General features: G+C 37.9%; 1 protein-coding gene across 10 annotated transcripts in view; it reads left to right on the plus strand.

The window, feature by feature from the left end:
* LOC106873989 (leucine-rich repeat-containing G-protein coupled receptor 4) overlaps nucleotides 1–12,000 on the plus strand; it is a 115,567-nt gene extending 103,567 nt beyond the window's left edge. For 8 of the 10 annotated variants that reach the window (XM_052967790.1, XM_052967787.1, XM_052967791.1 and 5 more), the window contains one exon: nucleotides 10,177–12,000. In XM_052967790.1, the coding sequence (XP_052823750.1) occupies nucleotides 10,177–11,958 (1,782 nt within the window). In that variant the 3' untranslated portion in view covers nucleotides 11,959–12,000. Of the gene's footprint in view, nucleotides 1–2,753; nucleotides 2,970–10,176 lie in introns of all 10 variants that reach the window. The other 2 variants (XM_052967792.1, XM_052967793.1) reach the window with 1 other exon arrangement.
* Nucleotides 12,001–15,434: the final 3,434 nt, after the last annotated feature.

The raw sequence follows: 15,434 nt of genomic DNA on the forward strand, positions 1-15,434 counted from the left end.
ATATATCATCATTGTCATCATCATTTAACGTCTGCTTTCCATGCTTACATGCACTGGACGATTTGACTGAGGACTGGCAAACCAGATGGCTGCACCAGGCTCTAATCTGATTTGGCAGAGTTTCTACAGCTGGATGCCCTGCCTAATGCTAATCCCTCCGAGAGTGTAGTGGGTGCTTTTATGTGCCACCAGCATGAAGGCCAGTCAGGAGGTACTGGCAACGGCCACACTCAAATGATGTTTTTTACGTGCCACCTGCACAGGAGCCAGTCCAGTGGCACTGGCAACGACCTCGCTCAAATGTTTTTTCACGTGCCACCGGCACAAGTGCCAGTAAGGCGGCGCTAGTAACGATCACGCTCAAATCTTGCTTTTTACGTGCCACGGAAGCTAGACAGCTGCTCTGGCAATGATCACACTAGGATGGTGCTGTTAGTGCTCCACTGTCACAGGTGCCAGTCATCAAATTTGGTTCGATTTCGATTTCACTTGCCCCAATATATCATTGTCATCATTGTCATCATCATTGCCATCATTTAATGATGATGATTATATGTATACAGGCTAACTTGGGTTGGATGAGGGCACATCTAAGGCAGGATTTTACAGCCAGATCCTCTTCCTGTCACCAGCATTTACCAGCTTTTGAGCAAGGAATATTTTGTTCCACTGGTCTTCAAAGGCACAGACCAATTGTCATAATTTTAGCAAGGGCTGTGAACATTATCACTTTTTAACTCTTGTGAATCTGTGGTAATTCAGCTATCATGAACATTTTCACACACACACACACACACATACACATGTATATCTTTTAATAAAATGCAATTTTCACCTCTCTTACTGTGAGGAGTAAACAAAATGAACAGAATAAATTTTTTATCAGTCCACAGATATAAAAATGGGAATCAATCTAATTTCATGTCATTAGTCTAATTTGTATAATGAAGTATTCACTGAGAGTTGAATATTCTATGTTTATTAAAGAAAAATATATTATATTTTGAAATACCCAATAATACTGTGTAGTGCATTATAAATATGCACATGTGTGTGTGTGTGTATTGTAAAATTCACGTTGACTTGCCTGATGGCTTATTCAACTAGAACTAAGAACCAAGATGTCTGGTGCATTGCTGTACTCAAGAAAGCAAAATTGATACTGGTGTTGATGCCACATAAAAAGCACTTGTGCTGGAACTACATTAAAAGTGTTGGTACTTGTTGTTTGTTGGCACTCCGTCGCTTACGATGTCGAGGGTTCCAGTTGATTCAATCAACGGAACAACCTGCTCATGAAATTAACGTGCAAGTGGCTGAGCACTCCATGGACACGTGTACCCTTAACGTAGTTCTCGGAGAGATTCGGCGTGACACAGTGTGGCAAGGCTGACCCTTTGATTTACAGGTACAACAGAAACAGGAAGTAAGAGTGGGATAAAGTTGTGGTGGAAGAGTACAGTAGGGTTCGCCACCATCCCCTGATGGAGCCTTGTGGAGCTTTAGGTGTTTTCACTCAATGAACACTCACAACGCCTGGTCTGGGAATCGAAACCGCGATCCTATGACCGCGAGTCCGCTACCCTAACTACTGGGCCATTGTGCCTCCATGCTGGTACAAGAGCCACATAAAAGGCACCCAGTACACTCTGTAAAGTGGTTGGCATTAGGAAGAGCATCCAGCCATAAAAGCCATGCCAGAACAGACAATGGAGCTTGGTGCAGTCCCTGGCCTTACCAGATCTGGTCAAACCATCCAGCCCATGCCAACAGCAAAAATGGATGTTAAATGATGATGAGCTAGTTGAATAAGACATTAATGTGCCCGTCAACAAGAATTTTACAATAAATTTGACTCTGCTTTCAGTATTGGACATCCACATCAGCAAATGTTCAATTTTTATTCTTAAATTTGCTTTAAAGTAGTAACCTCAGCTTAGCACATATGCACGCTACGCACAAACACGCACACACACACACACACACACACACACACACACACACACAAGAAAGCTCTCTCTCTTGCACATACACATTTACTGTTTGTATCCAGGATTTTGCATCAATACATCGTATCCCCTGCATGTTGTAATACGTGACTAAAAGGTCTGGCAGCAAGGAAAGCATTAACTGTAGAATGCTACCTCATGAAAGATTGTCTGATCCATGCCACATTGGAAAAGTTCCTGACATGCTGCTGCTGCTGATGAAGATGATGATCATCATCATTTTAACATCCACTTTTCCATGCTTGCATGGGTTGGATGAGAAGGTGGGCAGACAGATGGATGAGATGGAACAGTATAGTTTGAGTTGGATCCCAGTTTGACAACTAGAGTTTTGATTCAAAGGGCCTGTCTAGTTAGCAAATTTGTCCTGTTTGATGCTAAAATGTCTTGGAATCTTAGAATGTCCTGGTTATAGATTTATGGCTGCAATTTTAAGAAGGGAAAGCTAAAAATTTTGAAATCAGCAAGGACACCCAACCCTGTTGTGCACAAGTCACATATAAGCATATAAATATACCCATGTCAAAGATCAACTTAAGCCTGACTCTGTGTGTCTTTACCAGATGCTCAGCAGATGTGTGATATATTTACAGCATAATAACACTCTCAAGTTATAGGTTATTGTTATTGTGGCTTAAAGAGATTTTGCCTTTCCCAGGATTCCAAGATTAAAAATGACTTGGAATTTAGGATATGTTATACTGTTTGTAAAAGTTTATGGTTTTTCTATCTTATTTCTTATAGTCAATGAATATGTACCAAAGCATGCTTTATCTCTCTGCTTGAAGATCAGAGTGCTATTATAGGAGAGAAAATGGTGCACATCACAATATAATAAATTACATTACAATTTAATTTCTTAATATTATCCAAGTTTTTCATACTGGTGTGGCTGTGTGCAAAGAAGTTTACTTCCCAACCACATGATTCCAGATACAGTTGCATTGCATGGAACCTTGGGTGAGTGTTTTTTACTATGACCTCAGGCCAATCAAAACCTTGTGAGTGGATTTGGTAGACAGAAACTGAAATAAATCCTTTGTGTGTGTGTGTGTGTGTGTGTGTGTGTGTTTCCTACCAATGCTTGACAACCTGTGTTGGTGTGCTTACATCCCTGTATTTTAGTGGTTTAGCAAAAAAGACTGACCAAGAAAATAAGTACTAAACTTTAAGAAAAAAAGACTAGAGTGTAGTGATCCAGCATGGCTGCAGTCTAATAACTGAAACAAGTAAAAGATAAAAGTCTGAGTTCAAATTACACTGAGATCCCGTTTTAGGGTTGATAAAAAGGTGCCAATCCTGGGCAGTGAACTGGAGGTACTATAAAGATGACAATCTGGATATGTGAGTTCAGATTCTGCCAAGGCCTGTTTGGGTTCTAGACTTAATCTGTTGTCCAGTTTAATACCATAACCTAACATCTTAGGAACTTTCAGAAGCCCACTCTTCTATAAACATTCAGACCAGCTCTTTGGTTGGAGGATATATCTCCCACCTACCAATCTCAGAGGTCCTTTAACAGGTCATGGGCACTGCTTTTCCTCCTGACTAAATGATAAAAAAAATAATGATAATAATAAATAACTTCTCAGATTGTTGCTACACCAGAACACTTCCAAACTGTTGACTGACACATTTCTCTTTACCTTACAGCTAGCTAAGCTTGCTAAGAACTACAAAACCTTTGCTCGAATTTCTCTCTCTGTTCTTTAATGCAATATCATAATTCTCTTAGTCTGGCTGTTGCAGGACTGGGCTATGTGTCAAACTTTAGCTTGATAAACTACACCCCCCCCCACCTAACATCTCCATTCTTTTCTGTTGCCTGGTTACTACTGAGTGGACAGGTGGGGGGGGGGGCACTGACTGTATGTAACATTCCCATTCTTACTTAAACCATGAATGAGTGATCCTTTCAGTTTGTTGTCCACCTTGTTTTTTTTTTTATTTATTCCAAAAAAGAAATTATGCTACCCCTCTCTCACATTTTCTCTCTGTATTTCTTCCCCACACATTGTGGGTGTGTGTGTGTATATAAAAATTGCCTTTTGAGTGAAGAGTTCTGTACTCTTATCACAAATGTCTCCCTTCCACTGATCATCATCATCACCTTCACCACATTGCTAGAGCTCATGCATAAACAAAATTAGTTGAATTGAATTTACAGTTACCTATATTGTACATCTTCTAAAATAGAAAACTATATGCACGTGTGTGTGTGTGTGTGTGGTGACACCTATTTCAAATCACATAAGGACTGAAAACAAAATTGACTCTGAGCCTGATTTCAGCTTATAATGGGGAAATCTATTTAACACTCAGGTGCACGCGTGCGCACACACACACAAACAAAATACAATTCAATTCAACCGAAACACTTAGCAGCATTACATCATTGAACAATAACACTAAAGCAACACTGAGCAGCACTTAAATAGGTTTTATCCTCTATCTTTTACTTGTTTCAGTCATTGGACTGAGGCCATACTGGGGCACCACATGGAAAAATGTTTAGTCAAATGAATCAACCCTAGTACGTTTTCTCTAAGTCTGGTGCTTATTTTGTATTGATCTCCTTTGCCTAACTGCTAAGTTAAACATCCATAAACACACCAACACTGGTTGTCAAGCTGTGGCAGGGGACAAACACAGATACACACACAAGTCTATATGTATATACAGACAAGGTGGTATCAAAAGATTTTGGAATCCGGGCTGGAAGTCATTTTCTGTAAACAAGTCAAGGACCTTCTGCAATTCACTTTGGATCTGAACAACAGTGTTTAAACAGTGACCTTTGAGCTGCATTTTCACCTTGGGGAAGAGATGGAAGTCCGCAGGTACTAAATCTGGTGAATAGGGTGGATGCGGAAGTGATATATTGTTTTTGGTGAGAAAGTTACAAGTGAAGGGAGCTCAATGAAGAAACCAATTCTTTGCACTCCACAGGTCCAGTTGCTTTCACTGAACGTTGCAGTAGAACTTTCAATTGAGGGCTTGGCCTTAGGAGATGAATTCTTGATGCACAATACCACATTTCCGAGGGTGACGCTCATGGCAGGTCTTCCAGATTGCACATTATCTTCCAGGAACATTCTTCTGCTTTTGAAGTGCCCGTTCTATTCAAAACATTGCGTATGACCAATTGCCTCATCACCAAAGCATGCTCAATATCTCTGTAAAAGACTTCCCAAGTTTAACACTGTCTTCCTGTCCATGACAAAATTGCAGACTACAGCATACACGTGATCACAAACACAAATTTCACAACTTGTGAAGAAAACACAGCAATGTCACTTGGTATACTGCCTCATGGTGGTCACTGCTAGCTCTAACTGCACATGCAGCTGTATTCTGCCATCCGTTGGCCCATTAGAGAACTTGTTCAGGAACTTTTTGATACCCCCTTGTATATATTCGACGGGCTTCTTTCAGTTTTCATCCACCAAATCCACTCACAATGCTTTGACTGACCCAAGGTTATAGTAGAAGACACTTGCCCAAGGTGCCATGCAGTAGGATTGAACCCAGAGCTATGTGGTTGAGAAGCAAGCTTCTTATGAGGTTAAACACTTATTAATACTTACATAACTCTAAAATAACACTGAGTAACATTTTAACATTATTGAATAACACTAAAATAATACTGCACAATACTAAAATAATATTGGTTTCAAATTTTGGTACAAGGCCTGCAAATTCTGAGGAGTGGGTAAGTTGATAACATCAGCCCCAATGCTCAACTGGTACCTACTTTATCAATCCTGATAGGATGAAAGGCAAAGTTGACCTTGGTGGAATTTGAACCCAGAACGTAAAGATGGACAAAATGCCTATAAACATTATGCCCAGTGTGCTAACAATTCTGCCAGCTTGCTGCCCTGCAATACTAAAATAATATTGACCAACACTAAAACAATATTGATCAACTCTAACAATAATACTAAAACAAGGCTAACACGACACTCAATACAGTATAACAAAGAATCTCAGTACCTCTGGGTAAAGACAGTTTTGGTGCCCTCATTAACAAGTTAGAGGAAATTTTGTGCTCTTCACATTTGTATCTGGGACAAGAAATGGAGGTGACCAATCCTATCCTTACCTTTCCATGCTGTACCTCTGATTGAATACTTCAAAAATAACACCAAACAATATAACTACTACAACACAAGATGTCACTGAAACACCATTAATCAATTCTAAAACAACATTGAATAGCATTAAAACAATACCAGACAACATTGAACAATCTAAAAGCAACAACACTAAAATAAACTTAACATTACTTTACAACATAAATACATATAGACCAAACAAGATAAAACTCAAACAAAATTGTATAATGTTATTACAGCACCAAGCTGAAAGAATACTGCATATTGTTATAAGACCTGAACAAAGCTTAGACAATATTGGTTTCAAGTTTTGGCAAAAGGCCGGTAATTTTGGGTGGGGAGGAAGTAAGTTGATTACATTGACCCCAGTGCTCAACTGGTTATTATTTTATCAACTGAACCCTTCAAAGGTTTAGCTGAAGAAATCAACCCCACTACTATTTTTTTTTTTTAAGTCTATTATTGTCCTTTGCCAAACCACTAAGTTACAGGCTTAGTGGTTAGGGTTTTCGGCTCATGGTCATGAAGTTCAATTCCTGGTAGCACATTCTGTCCTTGAGCAAGACACTTTATTTCACGTTGTATTTGTAATTCAAAGAGGCTTCCTTGTCACATTCTGTGTCGAGCTGAATCTCCCTGAGAACTATGTTAAGGTACATGTGTCTATGGAGTGCTCAGTCACTTGCAAGTTAATTTCACAAGCAAGCTGTTCCATTTATCTGATCAACTGGAACCCTTGCAGTTGTAACTGACTGAGTGCCAGTCAAAAAGGGGTGGGCTTCTTTCAATTTCCATCTACCAAATCCTTTAATAAGGCTTTACTCAGCTTGAGGCTATAGTAAAAGACACTTGATCAAGGTGCCATGCAATGGGACTGAACTCAGACCCTTGTGGGTGGGAAGCAAGGTGCTTACCACACCACCAAACCTGCACCTATTTGTATTTAATATCTGTGTGTGTGTGTGTGTATATACACAAGCTTGCATATTATCTGAATTATATATAAATATATGTGGAGGCACAATGGCCCAGTGGTTAGGGCAGTGGATTCGTTGTCATAGGATCGCGGTTTCGATTCCCAGACCAGGCGTTGTGAGTGTTTATTGAGCAAAAACACTTAAAAAGCTCCACGAGGCTCCGGCAGAGTTTGGTGGCGAACCCTACTGTATTCTTTCACCACAACTTTCTCTCACTCTTACTTCCTGTTTCTGTTGTGCCTGTAATTCAAAGGGTCAGCCTTATCACACTGTGTCACACTGAATATCCCCAAGAAATACATTAAGGGTACACGTGTCTGTGGAATGCTCAGCCACTTGCACGTTAATTTCACGAGCAGGCTGTTTTGTTGATCAGATCAACTGGAACCCTCGACGTCGTAAGCGACGGAGTGCCAACAACAACATATAAATATATAAAGACATAAAAAATATAATCATACACATGTTAAGGGAGGCATATATATACACATGAAACCTATATGTGCATAAGCTTGTTTATATATATATATATATATATATATTCACATATTCAAATACAGACACATATAGGCATAGACATGGCTGTTTAATAAGAGAATTACTTCCCAACCACATTGCTCAGTGTTCAGTCCCACTGCATGGGACAAATGTCTTCTATAGCCTCAGGCTAACCAAAGCCTTGTGAGTGGAGTTCTTAGATGGAAACTGAAAGAAGCCCATCCTATATATATATATATATATTGTGTAAAGGATCATGGGTAAGGCCAAAACAATGCGAAGTAAATGCATGGTAAATCATGAGAAAAATATGTGAATTAATGTAGACTTACTTTGTATTTGATATTTTGGGGTTATGACACTATTTTCAAGAAATTGACAATTGTTGTTGATGTGTGTGAGTGTGCGTGGAAAGATGTTGCTATAGCAACCAGCTAGCTTCCTGTAACACTTTTCTATTGTTGATCTTAGCTTTCTTTTGGTGTATGAGGATGGCCTCAGAGATTCTAAGGTTGCACTTGTTCTGCTGTGTTACCTTGATGTGCACAGAGAACTCACGTATCTGGCATTTCCATAGATGTTTCCTTCATGGAAGTGTCTGCCTGCATGTGTTCCTTAATGCGTACATGCAGTTTTCTTGTTGTGCTTCCTTTGTAGAATATGCCACATTTGCCACAGATGATCTCTATACAACATAGGTCCTCTGGCACAATTCAGGGTCAGTGATGGGGCAGTTCGATAATGTGCACTCCTTGGTGTAGTGAGAGGTTTTGTTCTTGGACAGAGCTTTTCTCAGGGAAGGGTCGGTGTGCACTATCTGTATGTCAAGTCCTTCCTTGCAGACTGCATGTTGTATCACTGTAGTGGTTCTGTTCTCAAAGTGTGGTAGCTTTACGAAGCACATGCTGGACTTGGGAGTATGATAGTTCTCCTGGGGTTTATTGACCTTGGTGTCCTTTAGGCACCATTGTTTAGCTAAAGATGGTGGGTAGCCATTCAGGGCTAGGTCTGAGGTACTATTTGATGTTGATGGCTTTGTCAGTCACATTGCTGCAATTGTTGTTTATACATGCAATCTCATTGCTCACGTATGTGGCTTTGGCTCTGGTGGGTCAGGCTGATTGGTAGTGATATATGTATGTGTGTGTATGTATATATATATATATATATATATATATATATATGTATATGTATATATATATATATATATACATAAATATATACATATATATATATATGTATATATATATGTATAAATATGTGTATATGTATATATATATATGTGTATATCTATATGCATATATATATATGTATATATATATGTATAAATATGTGTATATGTATATATATATATATGTGTATATCTATATGCATATATATGTGTATATATATATATATATGCATATCTATGTGTGTAAACCTGTATGTATATATATATCATCATCATAATGATATATATATATATATATATATATATATATATATTTGAAATAGATATAAGATAATGTGATCTTTTATTGTTTTACTTGTTTCAGTCATTTCTGACTGTGGCCATGCTGGAGCACCACTTTAAAGGGTGTTAGTTGAAGAACTTGACCCCAGTACTTATTCTATGAGTTTCTTTTGCCGAACTGCTAATTAACAGGGGAGAAGCATATATATGTGATGGACTTCTTCCAGTTTCTGTCTACCAAATCCACTCACAAGGCTTTGCTCGGCCTGAGGCTATTGTAGAAGACACTTGCCCAAGGTGCCGCACTGTGGGACTGAACCTGGAACCATGTGTTTGGGAAACAAGCTTCTTACCACACAGCATGTGTGTGTATATATATATATCATCATTATCATTATCATGTAATGTCCGTTTTCCATGCTGGCATGTGTTGGACAGTTTGAATGGAGCTCGTAAAGCCAGGGATTACACGAGACTCCATTGTTTGTTCTGACATGGGTTTCTATGATGCCTTTCTTTATAGAGTGTACTGGGTGCTACTAATGTGGCACCAGCACGAGTGCTTTTTATGTGGCACCAGCACTGGTATCAGTTCTGCTGTGGTGGACAAGGTCTTCTTGAGTACAGCAATGCATCAGATATCTTAGTCCTTAGTCATCTCTTTCATAAGGCCTTCTACACTTAGTCCCATGTGATACATAAACTGCAGATATGTATTAAGTATCATAAAGGTCTATATATAATATAATTACATGCATCTTGATTTGGGGGATTAAATTGTCTTAAAAACCTATAACACCATACATTTACATGTGTTACACAACTGCTACTAGAGTAAGTAATCTGTTATTATCCTGTATATGGCAAATAAGATTGTCTGAATAGGTTGACGGACCAACTGAACTGTATTCCATATCAAGCAATTTCCAAGCAAAGTTTCTGTACACTTTCAAATTCCTCTCTGAGCCCCTCATAAATGATCCACTTAACTACATGTTCTTTATGCAAAAGGCATTCCTGGAAATTTTTTCCTGTCATCCAACTATTCAATTTTTGTGATTTGATATTTTATTTTACCTCATATAACAGTTACTTACAAATATTTTAAATTTATATTTCAGGTGAAATGGAAGAAGATGATGAAGGTATTGCTGTGGATTCCTGACACAGTGATCATTGTTCTACTGTTTATTTTGTTTCCGTGTAACAACCACACACAGGCAACTACTTGTCCATTGTTGTGTGAGTGCTTGCAGGATTACTATGTCTATTGTGACGACCAAGGTATTACACCTGATATGTTAAAGAGAATGGCAGAAAAAATTCCCAGACAAGTCCGATATATTGATCTTAGCCAAAATAAACTCGACACTGTACCAACTGAGATTTTTGAACACTTTTCTAAGGTTCATCACCTGAACTTGGCTGTTAACCAAATTAAGGAATTAACTCCTGGCTTATTCAGTAATCTGACCAGTTTGATCAAATTAAACTTACAAGCAAACCTGTTGTCACAATTGAAATCTAATTTACTAAGAGGGCTTTCTGAACTTGAAGAACTGCATTTGGAATGTAACTATATTGAAACAATCAGTAATGATTCCTTTTCTGGTCTTCTTAATCTGAAAAGAATATACCTTTTCAAAAACAATGTTGGAAAAATTTACCAAAACAGCTTTCGAGGTTTGCAGTCTCTCCATATACTAGATGCTTCTAACAATGCAATATTTCAGATTTCTGATTATAGCTTTCTTGATTTGAGGCATCTTACTACTTTACAACTTAACAGTAATCAAATTGATTCAATTGCCATGTTCACATTTGCTGGCCTTGATAAGCTTGAAGAGTTGTTCTTGGATGGAAACCGAATTTCAGAATTAAAACCAGAGTCTTTATCAACATTTGGAAAAAGCTTGAGAATTCTTTCTTTAAATGACAATGAAATATCTTCAATTGAACCCAATACATTTACCAAATTGCCCAAATTACGGAAACTATTTTTGAATGCTAATTTATTATCAGAATTTCAACTTGAAACATTTAAAGGAGTTGACAATTTGAGAGAAATTCATGTATGCAAGAATAAATTTGAATATCTTCCTAAAAATATATTAATGGGTGCCAACCATATATATTATGCAGATTTTAGTGACAATCTTATTTCATCCATAAACACTGATGCATTTGCCAATTTCCGTGAAAGTGTTCGTTATTTGTTTTTGCAAAATAATCGTTTAAAAGAGCTGCATGCTGGCATGTTTCGTCGTATGGTTTATCTTCGAGAACTTAATGTCTCGGAGAATAGAGTATCTGTGATTAAAGAGAATGTGTTTCAGACATTACGCAATCTGCGAATTTTGAATTTGTCAGGAAATAAACTGACACACATCACACCAAGTGATTTGATAGGTGCAAAATCTCTGGAGAAACTATATCTCCATTCTAATCCTGTAGAGAGTTTTCATGGATTTAGATTTAGTAAACAGGAAAGTCTTAGATTTGTCACAATGAATTTAACTCTTTCAGACATTTCACCTTTTTCTATGACAATCAGCTGGCCCTACAAAGGTGGGACACAGATTTATTGGACAATGACAGGGATTTGTTTAAACAGATCTTCATCCTGTGCATTTCGAGAACAATCCACCTATTTTCCTGCATTTAAAACTTCAATATACATTGACAAACTTCAGCCATCATCTCTGTATTATGTTTGTGTTAACCCTGTTTTCTTGTCATCTCATGCACAAGTCATACAATGCCTTCATGTACGGACTCCCATCAATTCATATAAGCCCTTTGTCCAAACAACAGCAGCACAAGTTGTCAATTTTAGTCCTACTCGCATTACACTCAGTTTTGTGACTTATTTACTCATCATTTTTATTATTTATTCTTCATAAACATTTCCTTACAGAAACCTGAAAAATAAAAATTGAAGCTGATGCATTATTATTATTGTTATTATTATTAAGGCGGTGAGCTGACAGAATCATTAGCACGCTAGATGAAATGCTTAGCAGTATTTCATCTGTCGGGGTCAACTTTTCCTTGCCGATAAATTAAGTGCCAGTGAAACACTGGGGTTGATGTAATTGACTCATCTTCTCCCTCCCCAAAATTGCTGCCCTTGTGGGAAAATTTTGAACTATTATTATTATTAAAGTGGTGAGGTGGTAGAATCGTTAGCAAGCTGGACAAAATGCTGAATGGTATTTTGTCTGTCTTTACATTTTAAGTTCAAATTCCACTAAGGTTGACTTTGCCCTTCATCCTTTCAGGGCTGATAAAATAAGTACCAGTTGCATACTAGGGTCGATATAATTGACTATCCTCCCCCTAATTTCAGGCCTTGTGCCTATTGGAGAAAGGATTATTATTATGAAGGCAGCAAGCTGGCAGAAGCATGTAGCATGCTGGCTACATGCTTAGTGGTATTTCATCTGTCTTTATATTCTGAGTTCAAATTCCACTGAAGTTGATCTTTGTCTTTCATTCTTTCAGGGTCAATGAAATAAGTACTAGTTGTTCACTGGGGTCAATGTAATTGACTTACCTCTTCTGCTGAAAATGCTGGTCTTGTGTCAAAATTTGAAATCATCATCATCATTGTTATTATTATTATTAAGGCAGCAATCTCACGAGCTCTAGATAGGATGTTGATAACTTTGAAGTTGGCAGAAGATGTCCCAGATGCAAGAAATCACTCAAGAACTTTGGATAAGCATTATGAGTATGCACATTGGTTCATGGAAGAGGGAGTCGTCAGCCATTGTGTATCCATTGATGAATGTGGGTATAACATTTGGACCTGGCGGTCTTTTGGATGAGCTCCTCGAGGCGTTCCTCTTTGCCAAGTTGTCAGCATGGGAAAAACTTGCAACGTCACTTTCGCGGTGTTGGGAGAAAGTGGCCTGGTTCACCACACCATTGCGAACAAAACTGTTCGAGCATGTGCCAACATGTTCTCAGCGGACGAATCTGTCTACTTGATCTATGACAACATGCAGCCACATGTTTGTACCAAGCTCCCAGCTGACGCTGACCCACGGATTAGTATGAAACTTTTGCCTTCCTACTTGCCGTTTCTTAATTGCACGGAAAAGGTGCACTCTGCTTTTAAGACAGCTGTCAAGCGGGACCTCGCTCGAACTGAGTTGCAGCAATGGTTTGGGGACTGGGCAGCAGCAGAGAAGCCGAAATGACCATGGAAGAATGGCAAGCACATGTCATACAAGAGGTCGCAAGGCATAACAACAACGCTATCACTCCAGAAAATTGTGTTCGTTGGTATAGAGACACTTAACCCTACCTCCTGAGATGCCTTGACCATCAGGAAATAAATGGCTAAATCCTCCCAAATGAACTCTCCTTATCAAGACTTTAAATCAATAATTATCTTAGTGTACAAAGCACCCTTTCCCTGATAAAAGGAAAAAAATGCAAAATCAAAGAAATATATACTTTTCCCAATAAAACATATGCAAAGGAAGAACATATATCACAACAATGTATTAAAAAATCAAAGAAAACGAGCATTTGTTGTAATTGTTAGTTTCTTTAAAAAGATTGAAAAGGATGGAATGCGATTTCATGAAGCCTTTAATAATAAATACATGTACCTATGCAAAAATAAACGAGTACATAGAAAAGACATGGGCACAATCGAATGCTTAAAGCATAAACAATGGATGAAAACACACGATTATGGCAACTATGATCCTGCGATAAAATCAAAACAGCTATTGTGGTAATTTGAATGCTCGAAATGATGGTTCCTTGCATTCTGACTAATTTGAATGTTCTCAATGGGCATTTTAATTTCAATGATGTAAATGCAAAATTCTTGGGCTGAAATATGAAATTGAGTGATTGGAAAACGAATTTCAATGACTAACTTCATGGTGCTAATTTTTTCGCGACTTTAAATGACCCTATTATCAAATTGAATGACAAACGTGTGAAAGTGACTGCAAAAACCTATATTATTTTTTAAGTTGGCATACTGGTAGAATTGTTAGCATGCTGGACAAAATGTTTAGTGTATTTCATCTGTGATTATGCTCTGAGTTCAAGTGCCACTGTAGTCGACTTTGCCCTTCATCCATTCAGGGTCAATGAAATAAGTACCAGTTGAACACTTGGGTTGGTAATTGCCTAGTCCCCACAAAAAATTTCAAACCCTGTGCTTATAATAGAAAGGATTAGTGGTATTTCGTCTGTCGCTACATTCTGAGTTCAAATTCCATGAAGGTCGACTTTGCCTTCTATCCTTTTGGGGTCGATAAATTAAGTGCCAGTGAAAGACTGTTGTCATTGTAATCAACTAGTTCCCTCCCCACCATATTCTAGGTCGTGTGCCTCCAATAGAAAGTGTTATGGTTGTTATTGTTATTATTATTAAGACAGCAGTACATGCCATCAAAGTGACTCTGGCATAAAATATACGAAGCCCAGTATACCCGTCATGACTACTCGTCTGATAAGGGTACACCAGGCTCATGCATCACAACCACATGTGTGCAACATGGTGCTCATGTCAAGATAAACGGTGCATTACTTTACAGGTGGGAGCCCAGTTAGAATTTTCTTCAGGCCAAGTAGCCCACCCTGCTCAAAAGGTCCTTGAATAAGAGTTGTTTAAGGATGTTGAACGAAACACCCATGTTTCCAAAGGTAAATTATCCAAACCCCAAATAATTCCTCTCAACACATGGCTATGTAGCTCTCTCATTACTTCTGCTTGTGGTAAGAGATCCACATATCGTCAGCCACTAAAGGACATGCTCAACTGGTTATGGTCAAACAACTGACAAGCAAATCTGTGGTAGTGAGCAGAATATTTGCTGTAACCCTATCTTTTATACCAAGACAAAACAATGTACATGATAACACTTCCAATCAGTTAAGATCAGAAGCCATGAGAGCCACTGCCTTGTACTGCATCAGGGCATTTATTATTATTATTATTATGAGTAGTAGTAGTAGTAGTCCCCCAAGGTCAACATCTCCTTTCATCCTTTGGGTTAATAAATTAAGAACTAGTCAATCTCTGGGGTCAATGTAATCTGATTATTTTACTATTTTTCAATAGCTTTTCTTATAAAACTAATCTAAATTTTATACCTCTCTAAATTCATACTTAACTTATATAAAACAATACTGGTATATTCACTACTTAAAATAAACTGCTTATATTATAATTTAATAAATATATAGTCAGCATGTTCTTTTATCTCAGTACTCCTTTATTAAATACCAATAAATACCAATTGATCAATCTTCACAGACATCATTTGATAAGTTAATATTTAAGTATATTATATGTATAAATATTAAACTATTTCTAGATATTGCTTTTCCTCCCTCTATTGTTGTA

The sequence above is a fragment of the Octopus bimaculoides genome, chromosome 5, assembly GCF_001194135.2.
Source record: "Octopus bimaculoides isolate UCB-OBI-ISO-001 chromosome 5, ASM119413v2, whole genome shotgun sequence".
NCBI classification, from domain to species: domain Eukaryota; kingdom Metazoa; phylum Mollusca; class Cephalopoda; order Octopoda; family Octopodidae; genus Octopus; species Octopus bimaculoides.